At 45.9% G+C, this 19494-nt stretch overlaps 1 protein-coding gene across 1 annotated transcript in view; it reads left to right on the top strand.

The window, feature by feature from the left end:
• The window catches only part of BGN (biglycan), a 50391-nt gene that overhangs the window by 13538 nt on the left and 17359 nt on the right, over nucleotides 1-19494 (top strand). Inside the window, exon 2 of the mRNA XM_035141001.3 lies at nucleotides 18352-18600. Coding sequence (XP_034996892.1) covers nucleotides 18360-18600 — 241 coding nt within the window. The 5' untranslated portion in view covers nucleotides 18352-18359. The remainder of the gene's footprint in view (nucleotides 1-18351; nucleotides 18601-19494) is intronic.

Below are 19494 nucleotides of genomic sequence, written 5' to 3' on the forward strand. Positions count from 1 at the left end.
CGTGGGGAGCGTAAGCCTGGGGCCGCCACGCTGCGCCTCTCAGCTGTTCAGGCGGCCCCAGGCCAGCGCTCCCCGTGTGCCTCTGGAGAGCTGCCTGAAGCCGCTCAAAAACTGAGAGGCGCAGAGGCAGAAACCAGCGTTCGGCGCCCCTGATGGTCAGGCACCCTGGCGCCTTGTGCCACCCAGCCCGGGCCTAGGGATGGCCCTGACTGGTGGACTCAAATTGTAGCTGAAATCTTTGATTTGTGTAAATTATGCAAGTTGAGTATATCTGCACAGGTTTTCTAACTCTGTACAAATAACTAAATAATGCTGTCATGACACTCCCCATTTCAGTCAGGCTTGCATAGGAGAACTTCCTGACCAATCCTGCCCCATGTTAATGAATGGAAGAGAGATGATGGCATTGGGGTTTTCTGCTGCCGTCACCAAGGCATCTGGGCCAGCCTGCTCCCTCACCTAGTATCCCCCCCCCACATTCCCAAACTCCACTGGTCAGTCCTGCTTGTGTTTTGTCTCTGCCTAGTGCTGCATGAGCGGACCCAGATGCCAGGGAGGGAGAGTTTTCCACCATCCTGGCGTCTGCTCCAAAACTGGAACGGAGAACTGGGTGTGACCCCGCCTGTAATCGCAAACATTCGGATCTTGGGATATAAAGGCTTCTATTGTGGGCTCTGAGGGGGCTGTGGATTTGGAAGGGATGTGAAGCGCTTCGGCAGAGACGCCAGCCTCCTGTAATTGTTGGCTGTGGCCTGTGTGGAGAGCAGCTTTTACTGGAAGCAGCTCTTTTCTTACAAGGAAAGGCCATAATTCAAATTCTGGGCTGCTCCAAGAGAGACAATTTGCTGTGCTGAGTGCGTGGCCACCTTTCCCCCCATGCCTTGCTCCTGTGCCCACAACAGTAGCATGACTTAAAAGAAATAAAAAATCAAGCCACCTTTCGCGGCATGAAGATAAAATGGGGGTGGGGGTGGGAAGCGTACTTGAGCTGCATGGCAGGCTGCTGTTGAGAGCATAGAAGAATAGTGGGTCCTTCCAGGTAAAAGAAGGAAAGGAATTTGCAGGTGTGCAAAATACTATTATGTTGAGTCCCAACATCCTGAGGGGCACTCTTCAGCACAACCAGTTTGAATCTTAAGTCTCATCACGCTTTTGCAAAATTACAAGTGGGCGAGCGAGGGAGGCTAACAGAGAGAAGGCGTCTTTCTAAAGTTATAACTTCTAGAAAGTCACCTCCAACCATTTTGGAGAAGCAGGATACAAATTAATAATAAAAATAAACTGAGAATAGGGATGGCCCAAGACATTTTAATTCCCAAGGCAGACGACTCACATATAAGCCCCTCACCTCCACTGCTTACTGTAGATTCATAACTGGAAGGGATTAAAGGTTCATCCATATCTAATGGCCACTCCACACATTGTGGGCTCATGGTGTGTGTATGTGCACACACTTAAGATGTTCAAATCCTTATGTGTATAAATAAAAAGCATGGCTTTTAAAGTTCTCTTTTTCTAACATGCCATTCAACTAAAGGTAAAGGTAAAGGACCCCTGGGTGGTTGAGTCCAGTCAAATTCAACTATGGGGTGTGGCACTCATCTCTGCTTTTCAGGCCGAGGGAGCCATTGTTTTCCACAGACAGCTTTTCTGGGTCATGTGGCCAGCATGACTAAACTGCTTTTGGCACATGGAACACTGTGACGAGTGATAGAGCGCATGGAAACGCTGTTTACCTTCCCACTACAGTGGTACCTACTGTATTTACTCAAATCTAATGCTCACCTTTTTTGGCCAAATTACGTTGCGAAAAGGTGCACATTAGATTCGATGGCACACTTACATTCGCTAGCAAATACTTTTTATGACTTGAGTAAATATGGCATTTATCTACTCATGCTGGTATGCTTTCAAACTGCTAGGTTGGTAGGAGCTGGGACAAAGCAACAGGAGCTCCCCCTGTTGCACGGATTCCAACTGCTGAACTTATGACCGACAAGCCCAAGAGTCTCGGTGGTTTAGGCCACAGTGCCAACCACGTCCCACCATTCAACTGACCAAAGAGAACTGTGCTCAAGATGAAAAAAATCCTTCAGTAGCACCTTAAAGACCAACTAAGTTTTTATTTTGGTATGAGCTTTCGTGTGCATGCACACTTCTTCAGATACACCGAAGTGTGCATGCACACGAAAGCTCATACCAAAATAAAAACTTAGTTGGTCTTTAAGGTGCTACTGAAGGATTTTTTTTATTTTGCTTCGACTCAGACCAACACGGCTACCTACCTGTAACTGTGCTCAAGATGGTGTATGATAAAATTCTTATAGGTCTTGGGGGCCCCTCCTAAACCTTAGAAATTAATAAATATTAGGATTTTGATTATCTGAGATATGAAGGGAAAATACCAGCTGCAGAGGGATTCCTTGGCTAGCCTAAGGAAGACGACCTGGCAAGCTCTGGCCGTTGAGAACCAGTACAGGGCCATTGGCAATGCAGGAAATTGTCCTCCTTCCCTGTCCTGAGATGTGAACAGAGACGGGGGATTCAGAAGGTTGCCAGGATAACAGGGTGAGTTGTCACAGGAAGAGTTGGGGGGCCTTTGGCAGGAGCCTTGGAGTAGCTGAGAACAAAGGGCAGAACCATCTTGGCAGGCTGGCTGAAGGCAGGCTGCGAGAGATGCTGCAGTGCTGTGGGGAACAAGCCCCTCTCGAGATGACCATGCTGTAAGATCTAGACTCCCTCCATGCAGTCTGAAGGTGTAAATATGCGAATAAATCATATTTCTTAAAGCTACAACAGCCTCCACCGCATCTTTAATTTTCAAAAGGAGCACACACCCGGGTTGAGGGTCAGGACCCCTGGAATTCCATGCATGTTTCGGCAGAGATTGAGGTAGCCTGTAACAAAATGCAAAGAATTAAATACCATGAATTTCAAACAAACAAAAACAGCTCTGAACAGCAAAACAAAACAATAACCAGCTTACAAATAGAACCTTCCTATGACTAATTGTTCATCCCAAGTGTGGAATAGCGAAAGGCTGAGTGTGTGCTTGAGTTTCTAAGGGGCAGGAGGTGACAATTGTGCTGTGAGGCTTCAGATCACCCTGCTCATTGGGAGAGCCTTCACAATTTTTTGCTGGGCCTGCAAAACATCTAAGGACCTTGCCCTCTGCTAGAACATGCTGCTTGTGCCTTTTTTCTTCTTACTGCACCCAGAGGCAGAGAGGAATGGCAGGGGCAGGTCAGTCCTGTCAGGCCCTAGTACCTGACTGATCCAACCAGCCACAAACCCTGGAAGAAGGACACCAATAGCAACCTAGTAAGTCTACCAGCAGGAGAAGGGAGTCTTTAGCACACAGGCTCACCCCCTCTGCAGCTTCTGCTGATCCAAGAAAAAGTGGGCCATCATAATTTCCAACCCACAAACTTAGTTTTAGAACAACTTTTCTTAGAAAACTTAGAACTTAGAACAATAGTTTTCAAATAGTGTTCCAGGGAAATCTTGGATTTTCTTCAAAAGATTTTAAAAATGGGTCATTATTTCAATTAACCGTGATGAAAAAATTAGCAACGGCGGACAAGCTGATGACAGTGGCTTGACTCTAGTTTGTTGTGATGTTTGAATGTGGCCACTTTATTTGTGTATTGTGAGGATGGGGAAATTGTGGCTCTCCAGATGTTGTTAGGCTCCAACTCCCAGCAGTCTCAATCAGCATGGCTAACTGTCATAGATGGTGGAAGTTGTAGTCCAACAACTGGAAGACCACACAACTTCTCCACCTCTGGTGTATAGCATTTCCAAAGGTACATTACTTTGAGAGCTGTGACAGTTTCCCCAAAAGCAGCCCAAGACATCTCATGCATGTACACGTGACCTTTGAAATATGACATTTGATGACACTTTTGAGGGTAGCACCACCCACATCTTCTTTGTCATTCTGTGTACAATTTATCTGGCATGCCTGCTTGCTTTTAATATGCCAATGCCATCTATATATATATACCATAAAAATGTAAGCTGCCCATGTTTGTTATATTCCACTTTTCTCTGAAACCGCTTGACCGATTGTGTTGAAATTTGGACACAACATCACCTGAGAATAGGCTAGTGTTTGTATAAACTTTGATTATACAGATACCACACCTATCACAGGTAAAAACAAAAACATGGTTTTTTGGAAAAACCAGAAAAACAGGAACACGAGAGGTTGCACAATATCGCCCTCTAGCGGTGACTCCACTGGTACTGCAGCTAGAAAAGCTTCCCTCTCCAAAACAGCTCAGCTCGGGTTTGCAGGGAAGGGCGAAACAGCAGACTGTGCTGAATGGAGGTGGGGGCTTGCCTGGGTCAGAGGGGGCAGGATGGGTTCGGGATGGGTCATGGGTCGGATGGGGTGGGGGGAGTCACAGGGATGAGCCACAGCAACGCATGGCTGGATACAGCTAGTTACAAGTAAAAATGAGGTAGCTGGCCTACTATTTAAAGCTCTGAGTTATAATGGGGAAATAATTTGTACTAGACATGTCTGCGAATGGGAGGTGGCAGTGTTAACTTTCCATGTCTGAGCACATCACTGAGGAGGAGATGGATCAAGTTGGGGCATGCACGAAGGCCCTCCTTAGTGGACCGGGTGAGCAGGGTAGGTGGGGCTCATGATGAGTGTCAACAGAAGGGTTCTTATAAAGGGATCAAATATATGCTTCTGTGTGCTAAATTTGCAGACAGGGGTGCATGGTCCCCTCCTGACACACGGGTAGTACAGGACAGGATTTGCTTTTGCTGCCCTTGCAAGACCTTCCCCCTCCCTGCATGCCTTCTTTGCACAAATGAGAGAGGAGGAGTGTCTGGATACCATCAATGTGTAATTAGAACAAGCATTTGGGCCGGTTAAGAGTTGCCCGGCAGTAGGGATGCGGGATAATTCTGAAAAGAACAGAAAAGGGAGTGGAAATTGCCAACATTCACTTTTTTCTCCTATGTCCAGAACCTAAATCAATCCAGCGAATACAATTGGGATTCACTGCTCTTGTTGCCTTTGGTCTGAAAATGATAAATAACTGAATATGTTTTCTTCCCCATTTGTGTTGCATTTTCTTTGCATTGAAATGAATGAGATAGAATAATGTGATGACAATGTTACTTATGCAATTATGTAAATTGCATCATAAGTTAAGTTATTTTGGCACAGTAGACAGCAAGTCAAATAACATAGTTTTTGGTGGAAGACAAACTGTAACAGAACAGAAGCGTGCTGCATGCAACGAATACAGGGCAGAACAGAAGATGTTCCCCATCCCCATGTTCAAGCCAAATACGTATGTTTCCCAAAGTACATTCAGATCAGCTCTGTTTTCACATGCCTCCAAACCCTGTATTCTGAGTTATATATTTAGGGAAGCTTTTAATGTTTGATGAATTTCTGTATTTTAATGTTTTGTTCGAAGCCGCCCAGAGTGGCTGGGGGAACCCGGCCAGATGGGCGGGGTATAAATAATAAATTATTATTATTATTATTATTATTATTATTATTATCCATTAAATTTGGAAGCTGCTCAGTTTCCTGTGATATTTTATATTTAGAAAGGTGTTTTGACAGAAATCATACTAAAATAAAGCAGGCGAGATAAAATTGAACAGATCCATAACTGCACAAACCAAAATATAATTGATCCAAAGTATAAACAAGGATAGAGGTATAGCCGTTAAATGTTCCTTTTGGTTTCATCAAGGCTAACACAAAATTAGCCACTTTGTTGACAATCTCTTGAAAACAGAAAAATCAATTTTCTGTTTCTATTTGAAAACAGAAAATCAATTTTCTGCAAATTGGACCCAAACTCTCACTTCTCCAGCACTTTGGGGAAGAATTTATTCATAATCCTTACCAATAGGACAATGAAATAATTCTGTGATTACCGACTTGATTTATCCTGTTCTGCAGTTGCAGCCCTCCTGATTCTCTGCTGAGATTCCTGCATTGCAGGGAGTTGGGCTAGATAAAACTCAGGGTTCCTTCCAACTCTACAATTCTATTATTCTGTTGGTAAATCTTCCATCTAAAACAGCAGATTATGTTAACTAAAAGAGGGTATAAGCTTTCCTCAAAGGGAATTTGTTGGCAAAGCTATGAAATAATTTTTCAGGCTGTGCTGACATTTAGTTGGGGTGTACCAGGGAACAATACTGTTTATAGACTTCCTTCAGCTTGCTCTTAAATTCTAGTTTGGCAAAAGACCTTTTGACTCCATAGAAGCTGTAAGAATGGATCAGCCAAACCATTCTGTTCTGCAAAATATCAAAGCTGTGCTTGACCAAGACTTTTTGCTGCCCAAGCAGAACCCAAATGGCACCCCCCCTCTATTCTAGAGCCAACATTTTAAATCGGGGGTGGCAAGAACACAGATTGGGATCTACTGGCAGAACTCTGGGTGATTTGCAGTAGATTGACAAGTATTTCTGTCTTCCAATTTTCCAACAATATCAGTTAAAAAGACTGATTATTGAAAAAGAATGCTTGGTTGGAAAGGAGTGGAACTTGATGTGGAAGGATGTGAGTTTGGTTCTGATACTGATCACAAATTCCTGGCCTGCATATGTGCTCAGAGGTTCTATTTTCTTTAATTCTTAATACCCAGCACATTTCTCCATAGGGAAATTTTGTCCTCTGCTCCATTTGTTGGGCCTTGGGCCCCAGGGGAAAAAAAACAAGCCAGACCCTGCCAGCCTAAAGTTCAAACTACTGCTTTCAAATGTCTTGCTACACCAGGCATCCCCAAGCTTCGGCCCTCCAGATGTTTTGGACTACAATTCCCATCTTCCCCAACCACTGGTCCTGTTAACTAGGGATCATGGGGGTTGTAGGCCAAAACATCTGGAGGGCTGCAGTTTGGGGATGCCTGTGCTACACCATTCAGACAGCATTTCCTGCCATCATATATCCTCCTAAATCCTGAAGCAGCCTGCTTCATGGTAGCCTCAGTCCCAAACCTGCTGAGAGTTTGGATAATCTACCTTCCTGGCATAGACATGAGTTTGAGCCAGAAACCAAAAAAAGAGACAATTGGCATTTTGTTTCTAGAATAAGAGTTTTCAGTTCTAAGAAAAACTGAAGGCATAATTTAGGGACACCAAATATCGGCAGTAGCAATATTTAATATGGGAAACCACCTTTCACTAACGTGGTACCCTCCAGATCTTTTGGACTTCAGCTGATGGGAAACAGTGCCAGTTTAGTGAAGGTTGCTAGAAACAAAAAGTGCACATAGCCACATATCTCTGCCCAGTCTTGAAGCTGAGGATATTGCTCTGATTTGAAGATTTTCTTAGAATGGGAAGGTGCACCAGCAGCCCTGTTTAGGGAGGCTTTTAATGTTTAAGAAATTAGTGTATTTTAATTACAGGTAGGTAGCCGTGTTGGTCTGGGTCGAAGTAAAATAAAAAAATTCCTCCAGTAGCACCTTAAAGACCAACTAAGTTTTTATTTTGGTATGACCTTTCGTGTGCATGCACACTTCTTCAGAAGTGTGTTAAAATCAGTGTATTTTAATGTTTCTGTTGTAAGCCGCCCAGAGTGGGCGGGGTATGAATTATAAAATATTATTATTATTATTATTATTATTATTATTATTATTATTATTATTCTGTTACACTGTCCTCTAAAAACTCAAAATGATGAAGCCTGTGTGCAAGAGGACCATCTAGTTCCCCGTCCTTGAGTTAAGGTGCAGGTGCCTTAAATCTGCTAACCTGCACAGCTGGTCACTCTCTGTGGGAGCCAAGGTTTAGATTTAGGATTAGGAGAAAAGGGTTAGGGCACAGCCCAGGTAAAGAAAAGAGTCCCTTTAAGCACAGAGCAATCTCACAACCCAAATTCCCCATACATTTAGGTTTAGGGAAAAGAGCTTCCAGCTTTGAGGGTATGACATCCAGGAAACTTTGAGCCTCTGGCATGCATTGCCCTGCCCTGTACAGAAAATTCCCTGTCTCTGGAACCTGTAGTAATGTTGTAAACCTTTAAACAGTGTTATTATTATTTTTAAGGGGGGGTGGAGAAAATAAAAACACACTCTGCATAAAGGAAACACAATCTGTCCAAGGAAAAAAGGGATCTATCAGCAGAACAGTGCGTGTTAGCACAACCTCCTCTCCAAAGGTAACAGCTCCTTGCTCAGACTTTCTGCTAATTTCAGACGCCGGTTCAGGATTTGCTGTTTCCAGGCGTACCTTTGGCTAGGTCTCCACTGTTGGCTCCTGACCCTTCAGCAGTCGGAAAGGAAGCATCGTGAGACAGACAGAGGCCCTAACTGGGAATTGCAGCCCTGAGCAAACCATGCTTTCTCTTACTATACAAGAATCCAGGGACTGAGACAAAATCTCCCTCCTCACTTTTGCTACTTACTTCTGGGTTTATTTCTTTAAAGCACTTGTACCCCATTTTGCAGCTGAAAAACTTCCCACAGTGGCTTACATAACAAACAAGAGAGTCCCTACCTTCAAGCTTACAATGTAAAAGACACTACACAAAAGAAAAAGGGGATGGGAGCAGAGGAAGAAAATGAGTAACCTGCCACCAGTTCTTAAAACAAAGGTGAGGAATCACTTTTGGTATGAGAGCTAGATCTGAAGGTGACCAAGGATCCATGGGCCAAACCTGCCAGTCACCTGACATCATGTTGCAAACTTCCTTCTTTTCCCATAATGTGTTCACTGCAATGGTGAGGATCAAAGAGTTAAGCGGGGCACTGTTGGCTGCTGGGAATCTTAGTCTGCCAACTACCACATACTCTACTTTTTCTGCACCCCTGCACAATTGCAGCATTCACACAGACATGTCCACGACACAGAGTAATAATAGGGAGGCTCCACCTGGTGAAATCTAGGACCCTGGGCTGGGAAGAATTAATGACCTTGTGCTTGAAGTCTCCAAATCTGGTAATCACCAAGGTCTGGAAAAGATACTCCATGAACATGGCTTTTAAGATTGGTGGTCGTCGTCACTGAAAGAACTTCTTGCATCTTAGTCTCCAGTACTGAAGGGAAGCACTCAACGTCTCCACTGTCATTTGAAAATATGTCCGGATTTCCACTGTTTGAAATATGGCAACCCTGGTTGTTTTTAAAAAATACTGTGAGCATGTGCAGTTTTTGCATTTTAAATTCACTTAAATCATACTACCATCATGGCTATGTGAATAAAATGGGGTTGGCTTCCGCTGCCCTCCTGCTAAACATGCTTCCTTAAGAATAAGCACAATTGTTGTGCACAAAATGTTGTGCATTTTAGAAGGAAAAATAATAAAATGAGCACCTGTAACTATGGACAGGCCCCCCTTCCCCCACTCTTGGTGCCCCCAACTTCCTGAACTGTGGGACCTGGACTTTGACCGAATACACTGCTGCCTATACAGTAAGAGTCAAAGATCTTGACATAAAAAATGGGAAACTGTATCTTTTTGTACCTTTTTTTTTGGCAAACAAAACAAAATGAAAAAGAAACATAATCAGCTGGGAGGGGGGGAGCCAGATGCTGCTGGGCTACAGTTTCCATCATCCCTGACCATTGGCCCTGCAAGGAGGGGCTGATGGGAGTTGGAGTACAGCAACATCTGGAGAGTGCCACATTGGCTGCCCCCCTGGCTCACACCTGCAATAGAAATAGTCCACCAATCCGGGCTTAAAACATATACATATGAAATGAAAATCAGGCAAGCCTGGGCTTTGCCAGTGGAGAGACTTTGCACAGCACACTCACTGCATGACATCAGCTCTTTGAGTCCTACTTCCTTACAGTAAGAGAGCGGGCGTGGGACCTGTACAAGCGAGTCACAATGATCTCACCTCTCAGCAGGCATTGCCATCTGGAAACCCATGATGACTTGCTATAATTTTCCACATCTAAAGACCTGGGGGAATGGGTAGGGAATGGGGTGTGGAGAGAGAGGGGGGGGCAACTAAATCTATGGCAGGCTCCCATCTTGGGGGGTGGGGGTAGGGAAGCAAGGGATGTGTCTCTTTCTGACCACTACAGGCCAGGAGGCAGGCAAAAATAACTGCTAAATTACAGTCCTGCTATTCTCAGCCCCAGGGAATTACAGGACGCCACAACCTAGGCAAAGGAACTCTCCTTTTTAAGGACCGGGTGTCTATAAACTTCCATAGCTATAAACAGAGCTGATTTGGCTTGCTATAGGAAACTATATTCAATGGGAAATGCGGACAGGGTGTCTTGTGTGTGCTGCTTTACAGAAGACAACCCTCCATTCTGAAGGGCTGCCAGAGGACAGGCCTCTCTTTGAAGGTGTCCTCCCTTGGGAGGGCTGTCCTGTCCCAAGTCTGGTTGGAAAGATAAGGAGCAATAGAAAGGGAGCCTTGAAACTTCTTATCAACAGTTAGCAGCACCTGGTCAGCAGAGGGAGCAGGCATATCAGTTGCGTGACATCTTCTCTACCTTGGTGAGATGTGTTTCTATTTCAATGACAGCAATCCTTTCCAGATGTGTTTATTATTTCTAAATATTTCTAAATGACCATGTGCACATTTGCACCCTCTTTTTTTTTGGCAATGGTGACCCTAAACATGGATGCCTTGCCCACCATTCATCTGTCTGGAAGTGCACCTGCCATGCAGAATAGGCACATGGTGCTTATATGTACTTGGAGGATGGGGTGGGGATCACTGTGCTTGGTACTGGTAGCAAACACAGGGCTGGGGATGTGTGGAAGCTAAGTTGCCAAACATGCATATAGGAACAGCCACACATATGGAAAAAACCTTTATCTGTCTGCACTTTGCCTCTCATCTTCAAAAGGTGTACATTTTTGCTTCGTACATTTACAGCACATTGGTGAACCACAAGGATTCTAAGACATTTTGAGCACACACATACACGAAAGAGTAGATTTACAGGGGTCAGCAAACTTTTTCAGCAGGGGGCCAGTCCACTGTCCCTCAGACCTTGTGTAGGGCCGGACTATCTTTTGAAAAAAATAAATAAATGAACAAAATCGTATGCCTCACAAATAACCCAGAGATGCATTTTAAATAAAAGCACACATTCTACTCATGTAAAAACACGCTGATTCCAGGGACTGTCCGTGGGCCAGATTGAGAAGGCGATTGGGCTGGATCCGGCCCTCGGGCTTTAGTTTGCCTATCCATGGAGCAGAAGCTGCAAGTCAGTCACCTCTGGTTTACAGTATATGATGCTAGGTAATGCTTCTCTAAGTACCAGATTGAGTGGTTTCTGGTGGAGATAGCTCTGGTAGGAAAGGAGCAAATGTTAACACCTGAGCCAATGGAAAAGATCTTCTATTTTTACCTCCTGCTTTAATGCAACCAGGTGGAATTAAGAGTGGTGCAGTGGGAGACAAGACAAGTCTGACCCATGGGGCACACTATTCAATGGCTGGGGTAGCTTAGTCAGTAGATCATGAGATACTTAATCTCAGAGTTGTAGGTTTGAGCCCCATGTTGGGCAAATGTTTCCTGCATTGCAGGGGGTTGGACCAGATGACCCTTGTGGTCCCTGCCAACGCTACAATTCTGTGATTCTATTATCTCAGCAAAACCTCTTTGAAATTAAACAGGAAAGCTCTTGTGCTGCTCCTAATCATTGACAGAGTTTGTGCAGGGGACCTTCCTGATGGACCAGGTCCCCTATTAAATAGAAGAAAGGGCATGTGCTGCCATTTCAGGATTTTTCTGCCTCAGTCAACAAAATGTCTTGGGTGGGCCCCCCATGTTGTTGTTTAGTCGTTTAGTCGTGTCCGACTCTTCGTGACCCCATGGACCATAGCACGCCAGGCACTCCTGTCTTGCACTGCCTCCCGCAGTTTGGTCAAACTCATGTTCGTAGCTTCGAGAACACTGTCCAACCATCTTGTCCTCCATGCCTTGGATAAAGAACAATTTTCAATAATTGACAACAGTGAGGGGAGAGTTGAATGGCAAATGAAGGGCTGGGTGATTTCAGCCATTTATACTCCATCTGCTTGCCAAAAGGCACTCTGAGCAGGCATGCAACCACACAAAATTTAAGAACACAATGCAAACCAATTAAAGTTGATTCAGAATTCTTGCATGCACAAAAAATGCTTCCTCCTCCAAAACAAAAAACAGACTTCTTGCAATATGGAAAATGATGGGGAAATATATTGGAAAGGATGCTCAATAAGCACCAGTGTCATCTTACCTCTTCACAAACTCTGTATAAACAAATCAGGATGAACACTCAATAAGCAGGTTGTCTGGAAGCAGCCTCTGTCCTAATTTCATTTCCCTCTGATTAAAGAGAAGCAATGTCTCAGTAGTGAGTGCCCAAGGGCTTTAGCATGGAGACAAGCAGTGCACCTTCTCCCCCCCCCAGGGGTACTCAAGGGTATGCAGTACCAGCAGTACTCTTTTTGTTGTTGTTAAAAAGCGTGACACTTTCTGTAACTAAACTTAATGGTGAGTACCGGCACCTATTTTTCTAGAAAAGAAAGCACTGGAGACAACTATTCTCAGGGACAGAGAAAGGGGTTAAAAAAAAAAAGTAAATGTGAGGACTAGAATATTTTTCTCTTACAGGTTTATTAAGATTTGAAACACAAATGTTACTGAGCTTTAAAGTACTACAATTTCCCCCTTTGTTCAGTGCCTTCCTTTCTCTCATTCTATAGTTTATCACTGCAAAGGTGTATAACATATCTGAAGGTAAGCAGAATCAAAGTGAAAACCTCTGTAGAAATGCTCTAAAAATAAAGAGAGGAGAGGGCAGAAGAGGAAGGGATGTGGTGCAACTAGTGCTATTTTTCTAGGAAAAGAGGGGCCTCCCTTGTTTTCTTATAAAGGCAACGGTGCCCACCTGAGAAGTGCCGGAGTTCAGTTCCAGCTGAAAAAAACCCCTGGGTGCAACCCACATTTTTGGCACCGTCACCCTGAGGACTGGACTCCTGAAGTTGACTGGCAGCGAGCGTAAGGATTGAAGGAAAGACATAACATGATGACAGTTGAAGAATAAGAAATATTAGTTTAGCTTCCTGAGCAGACTGCAGAGGGAAGGCCACCAAGGCAGATGATAGATACAGATGTCATAGACCAGATGTGAGATTAGGTCACCCCAGTATGGTAGCCACCACAGAGAGGAAAAATCTGTTTAAAGGTTGCTTGGAGGTGGGAGAAGTGAACTGCAAATATTGTTCTGCTGAGGCAAAACCCCTGATGATGCAAGACTCTTAGAGAAGAGAAAAAAGGTAGCCCAGTAGTAAACCACATGGCAACAAACTGCCTTCAGTAAGAACAAGTGCAAAACAAAAACGAGAAAAACAAACAAGCAAACCAATAGCCCCACTCCCCACCCCATGTGTGCAGAAGGGGGGGGGCAACGTATTTGCAGAAGACATTGCCTTTTTCTATGACCACAAACCTGAGGTGGGGAGTGGAAGACTTGAAGCAAGGGGTCTCCAAAAGCACAGAGAAACAACTGGCGCTATGGAAGAATCTCAGGGTGGAACGTCCTTCAGCAACTTGGTGCTCTGCAGATGTTGTTGAGCTACAGTTCCCATCAGCTGCAGACAGCATGGCTGTGCTAGTTGAGGCTGTTGGGAGTTGTAGTTCAACAACAGTCATGTGTTGTTTTTCTCTTTTTTTGTTATTGATTATTGTCTTTGTTTCTGTTATTAATCTTATAAAATGAATAAAAATATTTTTAAAAACCAGGCCAACCCTCTCTACTGATGTTTCCAAATGAGTCTTGGCAGAAACCAGTTGGCATCCTCAGAGGAGCAATGTTACAGCTGCGTGCTGCCCTGTTCCAAGTCACAGACTGAATAGAGGGCAACAAAATGCAGCTGCAAACTGCAGGGTCTGACACACACAGACACAGTCCTGGTGGGCCAGGACCACAGGCCAGGACCCACGCTGTGAATGCAGCCCCTGTGGGCAGATTCAAGAGATATTTGTGCACAGTCAGTTGTGTCGCAACTGGCTACACTGGCTACACTATTGCATACACACTTCCTTCCTGTGAATACTTACTCATGGCTCCCTCATCAATCTCTCATGGTTCAGGCAACCCCCACCCTGTTTTTCAATTCCTGACATAGCCAAGTCACTAGGAAGTGCCTCGTTCAATTCATGTCTCCCTCAACCATTTACTTACTGCATTTATATCGTTATATATTCACTAGCTGGCCCTGCCACGCATTGCGGTGGCTTTTTGTGTTAAATGGACCTTTTTATGTTAAATGGACCTTCAGAGTCTCTCTTCAGAGTCCCCTCACCTTCAGAGTCCCCCTTCATTTTGCACACAATCATTCCCCCAATACGTGTGTTCTGTAAAATTTTGCCCTATCCCAACCCTGACTCCCCTACCCACACGTGTTCTGTGAAATCTCCCCACCCTGCCCTGACAAATTTATCTCACCCAAAGTCACAGCCCTGTAAAAGGCCCGTATTCAGTTGGTTGTGGCCTGCGGCCTAGTCAGTTCTCCCGGCTGGGCAATTGTGCGGCTTAGTCAATTTTCCCGGCTGGGCAATGCTGCGGCCTAGTCAGTTCTCTCGGCTGGGCAGTGCTGCGGCCTATTCAGTCTGCTGGGCAATGCTGGGCCTTGTTGCTGCAAAAGGCCTGTTTTCAGTTGGTTGCTGTGGAATTTTGTGATGTCACTGATTGTCTGCAGCCAATGGAGACGCTGCTTCTCTGTTCTTTTTCCCAGCATGCACTTTAGGGTGAGTTGTGAGTTCTGGAACATGTGGTTTTGGGGTTTTTACGTGGCCCAGGTGTGACATCTGTCTACGCAAATGGTATATGCTTCCTCTCACAGTAGAATGGGATGGTGTGTCAAAATTAGAACGCAATCAGTCAAGCGGTTTCAGAGAAAAGTCAATACCCACCCACATGCCCTTTTACACACACACACACACACACACACACACACACACACACACACACACATATATATATATATATATATATATATATATATATATATATATATATAAGCAAGCACTGTTATTTACCATACAGCCTAGTTTTGTCTAGAGCATAATCTCCTACCATGTGCAGGGAGGGTGTGGAACAAGAGGGCCACAAAAATAGAAACAGGGTGCTTTTATTGTGGTGCTTCTCATGCATGCAATTTGTTGCAGCATCTACATGACGTCATTGCCACCAAAATGCAAGTCTGTATTTTTTTCTCACTCTACTGTATCCATTTGCAATGTTGCAGCAACAAGTTTACAGTACTGAGGCCTCACTTTGAAGTACATTATATATTAACTAGCTGGCCCTGCCACGCATTGCTGTGGGTTATTTGTGTGATTTCCCCTACCCTGTGCTGATCCATGACGTATCCCTGTGATTCTCCCACTCCTCCCCTCACCCCCCCGGCTTATACCTGTGATTCCCCCCTCATCCCTGTGAATCCCCCAACTCTGTCCTGATCCATGACCTATTATGCCCCTCTTCCCCCTACCTCGGCTTATCCCTGTGATCTCCCCCCTCTCCTCCCCTAACCTCCCTGTCTTACCCCTGTGATTTCCCTCCTCTCCTCTGTCCAACCCCCCCCCCCCGGTTATCCCTGTGACCCATTCATTTTGCACACAATCATTTCCCCATTGCGCGTGTTCTGTAAAATTTTGCCCTGTCCCAACCCTGACTCCCCTACCCACGTGTAAAAGGCCCATATTCAGTTATTCTATGCTGCGGCCTATTCGCCCCCCATCCCCCGCCCAGGCAGGCCCCTAAATCCACTCAGCCTAGTCTGCAAAGCCGAGGTGAGATACTGTAGAGAGGGCAGGTTTCATCCCTGTGTTCCCCCCCCCACCCTGTTCTGATCCATTACCTATCCCTGCCCCCTATTCGCCCCCATCCCCCCACAGGCAGGCCCCTACCTCCACTTGGCAATGTTGGGCCTTGTTGCTGCAAAAGGCCTGCTTTTAGTTGGTTGCTGTAAGAGAGGGTTGCAGCTACTCATGAGTAAAGACGCTCCACTCCGTCGTTTCTTTCAGAGTTTTATTGTGCATGCTATTTACAGTGCAAGAGTATCGGGAAACATGACTGCTCAGTCCATATCAGAACCTCGCAACGGCTTCTTCCTGGCCTTCACCCAGCATAAGAGCTTGGGGACCCCAAAACGCCCCCCCCTCGCCCTACAGGTGCTAGCACGTCTCAATTCAGGTGTCGGGGAAAACGGATGCCCTGTGGCTGTCTCAGCTCCTCCTCCCCTAGCTGTAGCATACGAGAGCCCTCTCTCCACTCCGCTCACTCCCTTATTCCTCTCCTCTGACTCGCTACTGGTGCTGACGCTGGGTGATGAGCTGGTGAAAATGATGGGTGGGGGCTCTCTGTAAGGAAACCCCCTGACAGTTGCTGTGGAATTTTAAGATGCCATCTGTTGGCGCAGCTTTTGAGGCAGCAGTGGGCAATCTGCCTTTCTATTGGATGCTGCTGGAGTCTTCCGAGCTTCTGCTGGTGACGTCTAATTTGGGCGCCACTTTTTGTGTTTAATCATTATTTTATGTATTAAAGGTTTGCTTTTTTGGGGGGAAAATTATGCCAGATCCCTCACTGATGGGCATGGAACGTTGTGGCCAAATTTGTTACATTACGGTTCAGGAGTTACGGAGAAAGGTTGTTACATCTACGCGCGCAATGCCTACATACATATATATATATATATATATATATATATATATATATATATACATATATATATATATATACATATATATATATATATATACATATATATATATATATACACACCCCCATCTGGAAACACAGACATGCAGGCATGAACACACCCACACCCACGTACACACACATGTATACAGACATGTATACATCCAGCGCCGTCTTAAGCCCATCCAGCGCCCTGGCGCTAAGATCCCTCCAGCGCCCCCCTCTGAAAGTGCAGCACCAAAGCGATCATGCTGAGGCAGCCACCCTTCTATGAGCTGGTGGGCTACAGGCAGCCCCCTCCCGCCTTGCTGCCCAAACCAGCTCCTGAGCGGCCAGACCTGGCTCCAGAGCCTCTCCAAGGACCCGGGAGTGCCAAGTGGACCGCAGCAGCAGCGGGAGGCCACCTCCGAGGACTCCGCGCTGCGCCTCCTTCTCGTTTCCCCAGCACTGGGTTCTGCTCAGTCAGGCTTCGCCACCAGCGTGCGCACCGCGGGGCCAGCAAGAGCTGCTTAGGCGCTGTGTGCGCACTGGTGGCGAAGCTCGACTGAGCGGAACCCAGTGTGGAGTCCTCGGAGAAGGAGAGAGACGCGACACAGCCTCTCAGCTCGTGGAGCGCAGTCCTGGCCAGATCGCCGGAACCCTGCGCTCACTTGGCGCCCTTCCAGCGCCCGGTGCCGTGGTTCTCCGCGCCACTAGCCTCTATGGCTAGGGCGGGCCTGTATACATCCCATCCTTCCTCCAAGCAGTTTGCAGGTTGATATGTACAGTAGTACTTTCTACGTTTTTATCTTCACCACAACCTTGTAAAGTAGGTTAGGAAATGGCCAAATTTACGTAGATGTGATGTGCTGCTTCCATGTAAAACAGAGCAGGAGGTTGACTTACATCCTATGCAAACAGGAGAGGAGCTGAATGCTCTTTTCTGGGCACATCCATACTCCGCGCTTTCTAGGCAATTCAGGTTTTCCACGGCTCGGACCCAGAACTTTCAAGCATGGAGCTGTGCCTAGAAACGCGGCACAAAAGAAAGTCTTGATGAGCCCGTTCTCTCTCATCTTTGCATCCATACCATCTGTTACTTCTTGAGACATCCCCTGCCCCTCTCACTTCCAGTACCAGAACAGGAAGTGCCTGTACAAAAGACCAAAGGGAGATAAGGCAGGCGAGGGCACAGCTCTCCACATGTTGACATAGTTTAAGGACAGTTATATGGAGGACAATATTATTATAAGTTGGGGAGGCAAGGCTCCCCTAAAATATCTTGATTCAGTAAAGGGTAGGAATTTAAGCAAACCCCTCAATTCATGAGTCTAGTGGGGGTTGGATTTTAAGCCAGTTTTCCTGTGTCCTGGAAACCGCCTGACAGAAGAACCATGACGGGAATGGCCAAGCCATTAACCCATTAAGAAAGTCATTAACAGAGACTCTCTGGGCCAGACAGAAAATGGGGGAAGCCCAGTCTGAGGTGACAGAGGGCCAGAGTTTCAGGAGGGAGGGGCAGAATTGCAGTGGGCAATGAGGTAAGTGAACAGCAGGTGCCAGACAATGCCATTCTGGCCCTGCCGATTATGAACACTAAGGCGCTCTGTGATTCTAAAGGTCTTGTGGATCTCACATCTTCAGTCCCTCACAGCACAATCTGACTCCTGTCATTCTCTCTCTCTCTCTCTCATATTCTTGCCTAGCAGCTCCCACCATGGAACACCTCCTTCTGCTGATGCCCCTCTTGGGTCTGGTGAGCGGTGACTTGCCGTTTGTGCAGAGAGGCTTCTGGGACTTTTCCATGGATGATCCTAATGTCCAAGAAGAGGAAGAGGCATCGGGCATCTTCCCTACGTCAGGAGGGGCTGAGGCTGAGGACACCGTGCCCTTCTATCCAGGCCTCTGCCCCTTCGGATGCCACTGCCACCTCAGGGTGGTGCAATGCTCTGACCTGGGTGAGTTGGCGCATGGGAGCAAAACAGCGGCCAAGGATTCTGGGGGCCTCAGTTCTGTTGCAAACAGGGAGTGGGTGGTGTGCCACTGGATGAGGTAGACAGAGCTAACAAAAGGGCTCAACATATTACTCTGAAAACTAGTGTTGGGGAACTTGAAGTGCATGGAGCCCGCTATCACGGCCCAAGTTTCAATCACACACTCAGGGCCCAACTGCCTCTTATACACAAGGAAAGGAGCGTCAACAAATCCCATTGGACTCCAACTTCCATCAGCCCCGGCTAGCATGGTCAGGGATGGTGTGCGTTGTGGTCAAATTGTATTGTATTTTACTCATTCATTGCATTTAAAAGCCCACCTTTTCTTCCAATGAGCTGAAGGAGGCATATGTGCTTCTCTGGCTCCTCATTCAACCCCCACAATAACCCTGAGAGGTAGGTTAGGCTGAGAAGCAGTGACTGGTCCAGTGAGCTTCATGGCTGAGTAGGGATTTTAACTCTGGTTTCCCAGATCTTATTCCACTACACCATACTGAAGGGCCACAGGTTTTCTGCCTGCCCCCACTTTGCAGTCTTCGCTTCCACCCTCTTAGGCGACCCCTATATTTTGCAATACATGCCTGGCCTTAATGGTGCTCTATCCCCCTCTGTTGGTTGTTATGCAAAATAGCAGTTAGGAGGCCAACTAAGAGTAAAATGCAAGGTCTTGTATAAAAAAGACATATAAAATAAAGGTAAATAAAGATATCCTTTTTAACTGATCAATCATTGTGGAAAAAAAGAAAAGAAAAAAGGAACTGAGCTGACATTGTTTGGAAGCTGTGTGTTGATGGCCCCATTTATCAGGAGTGACTATGGTTTTGGACTTGAGGGTTCTTCTCAAACTTGTGTGTCAGA

This window comes from Zootoca vivipara, chromosome 15 (genome assembly GCF_965207765.1).
Source record: "Zootoca vivipara chromosome 15, rZooViv2.hap1.1, whole genome shotgun sequence".
NCBI lineage: Eukaryota > Metazoa > Chordata > Lepidosauria > Squamata > Lacertidae > Zootoca > Zootoca vivipara.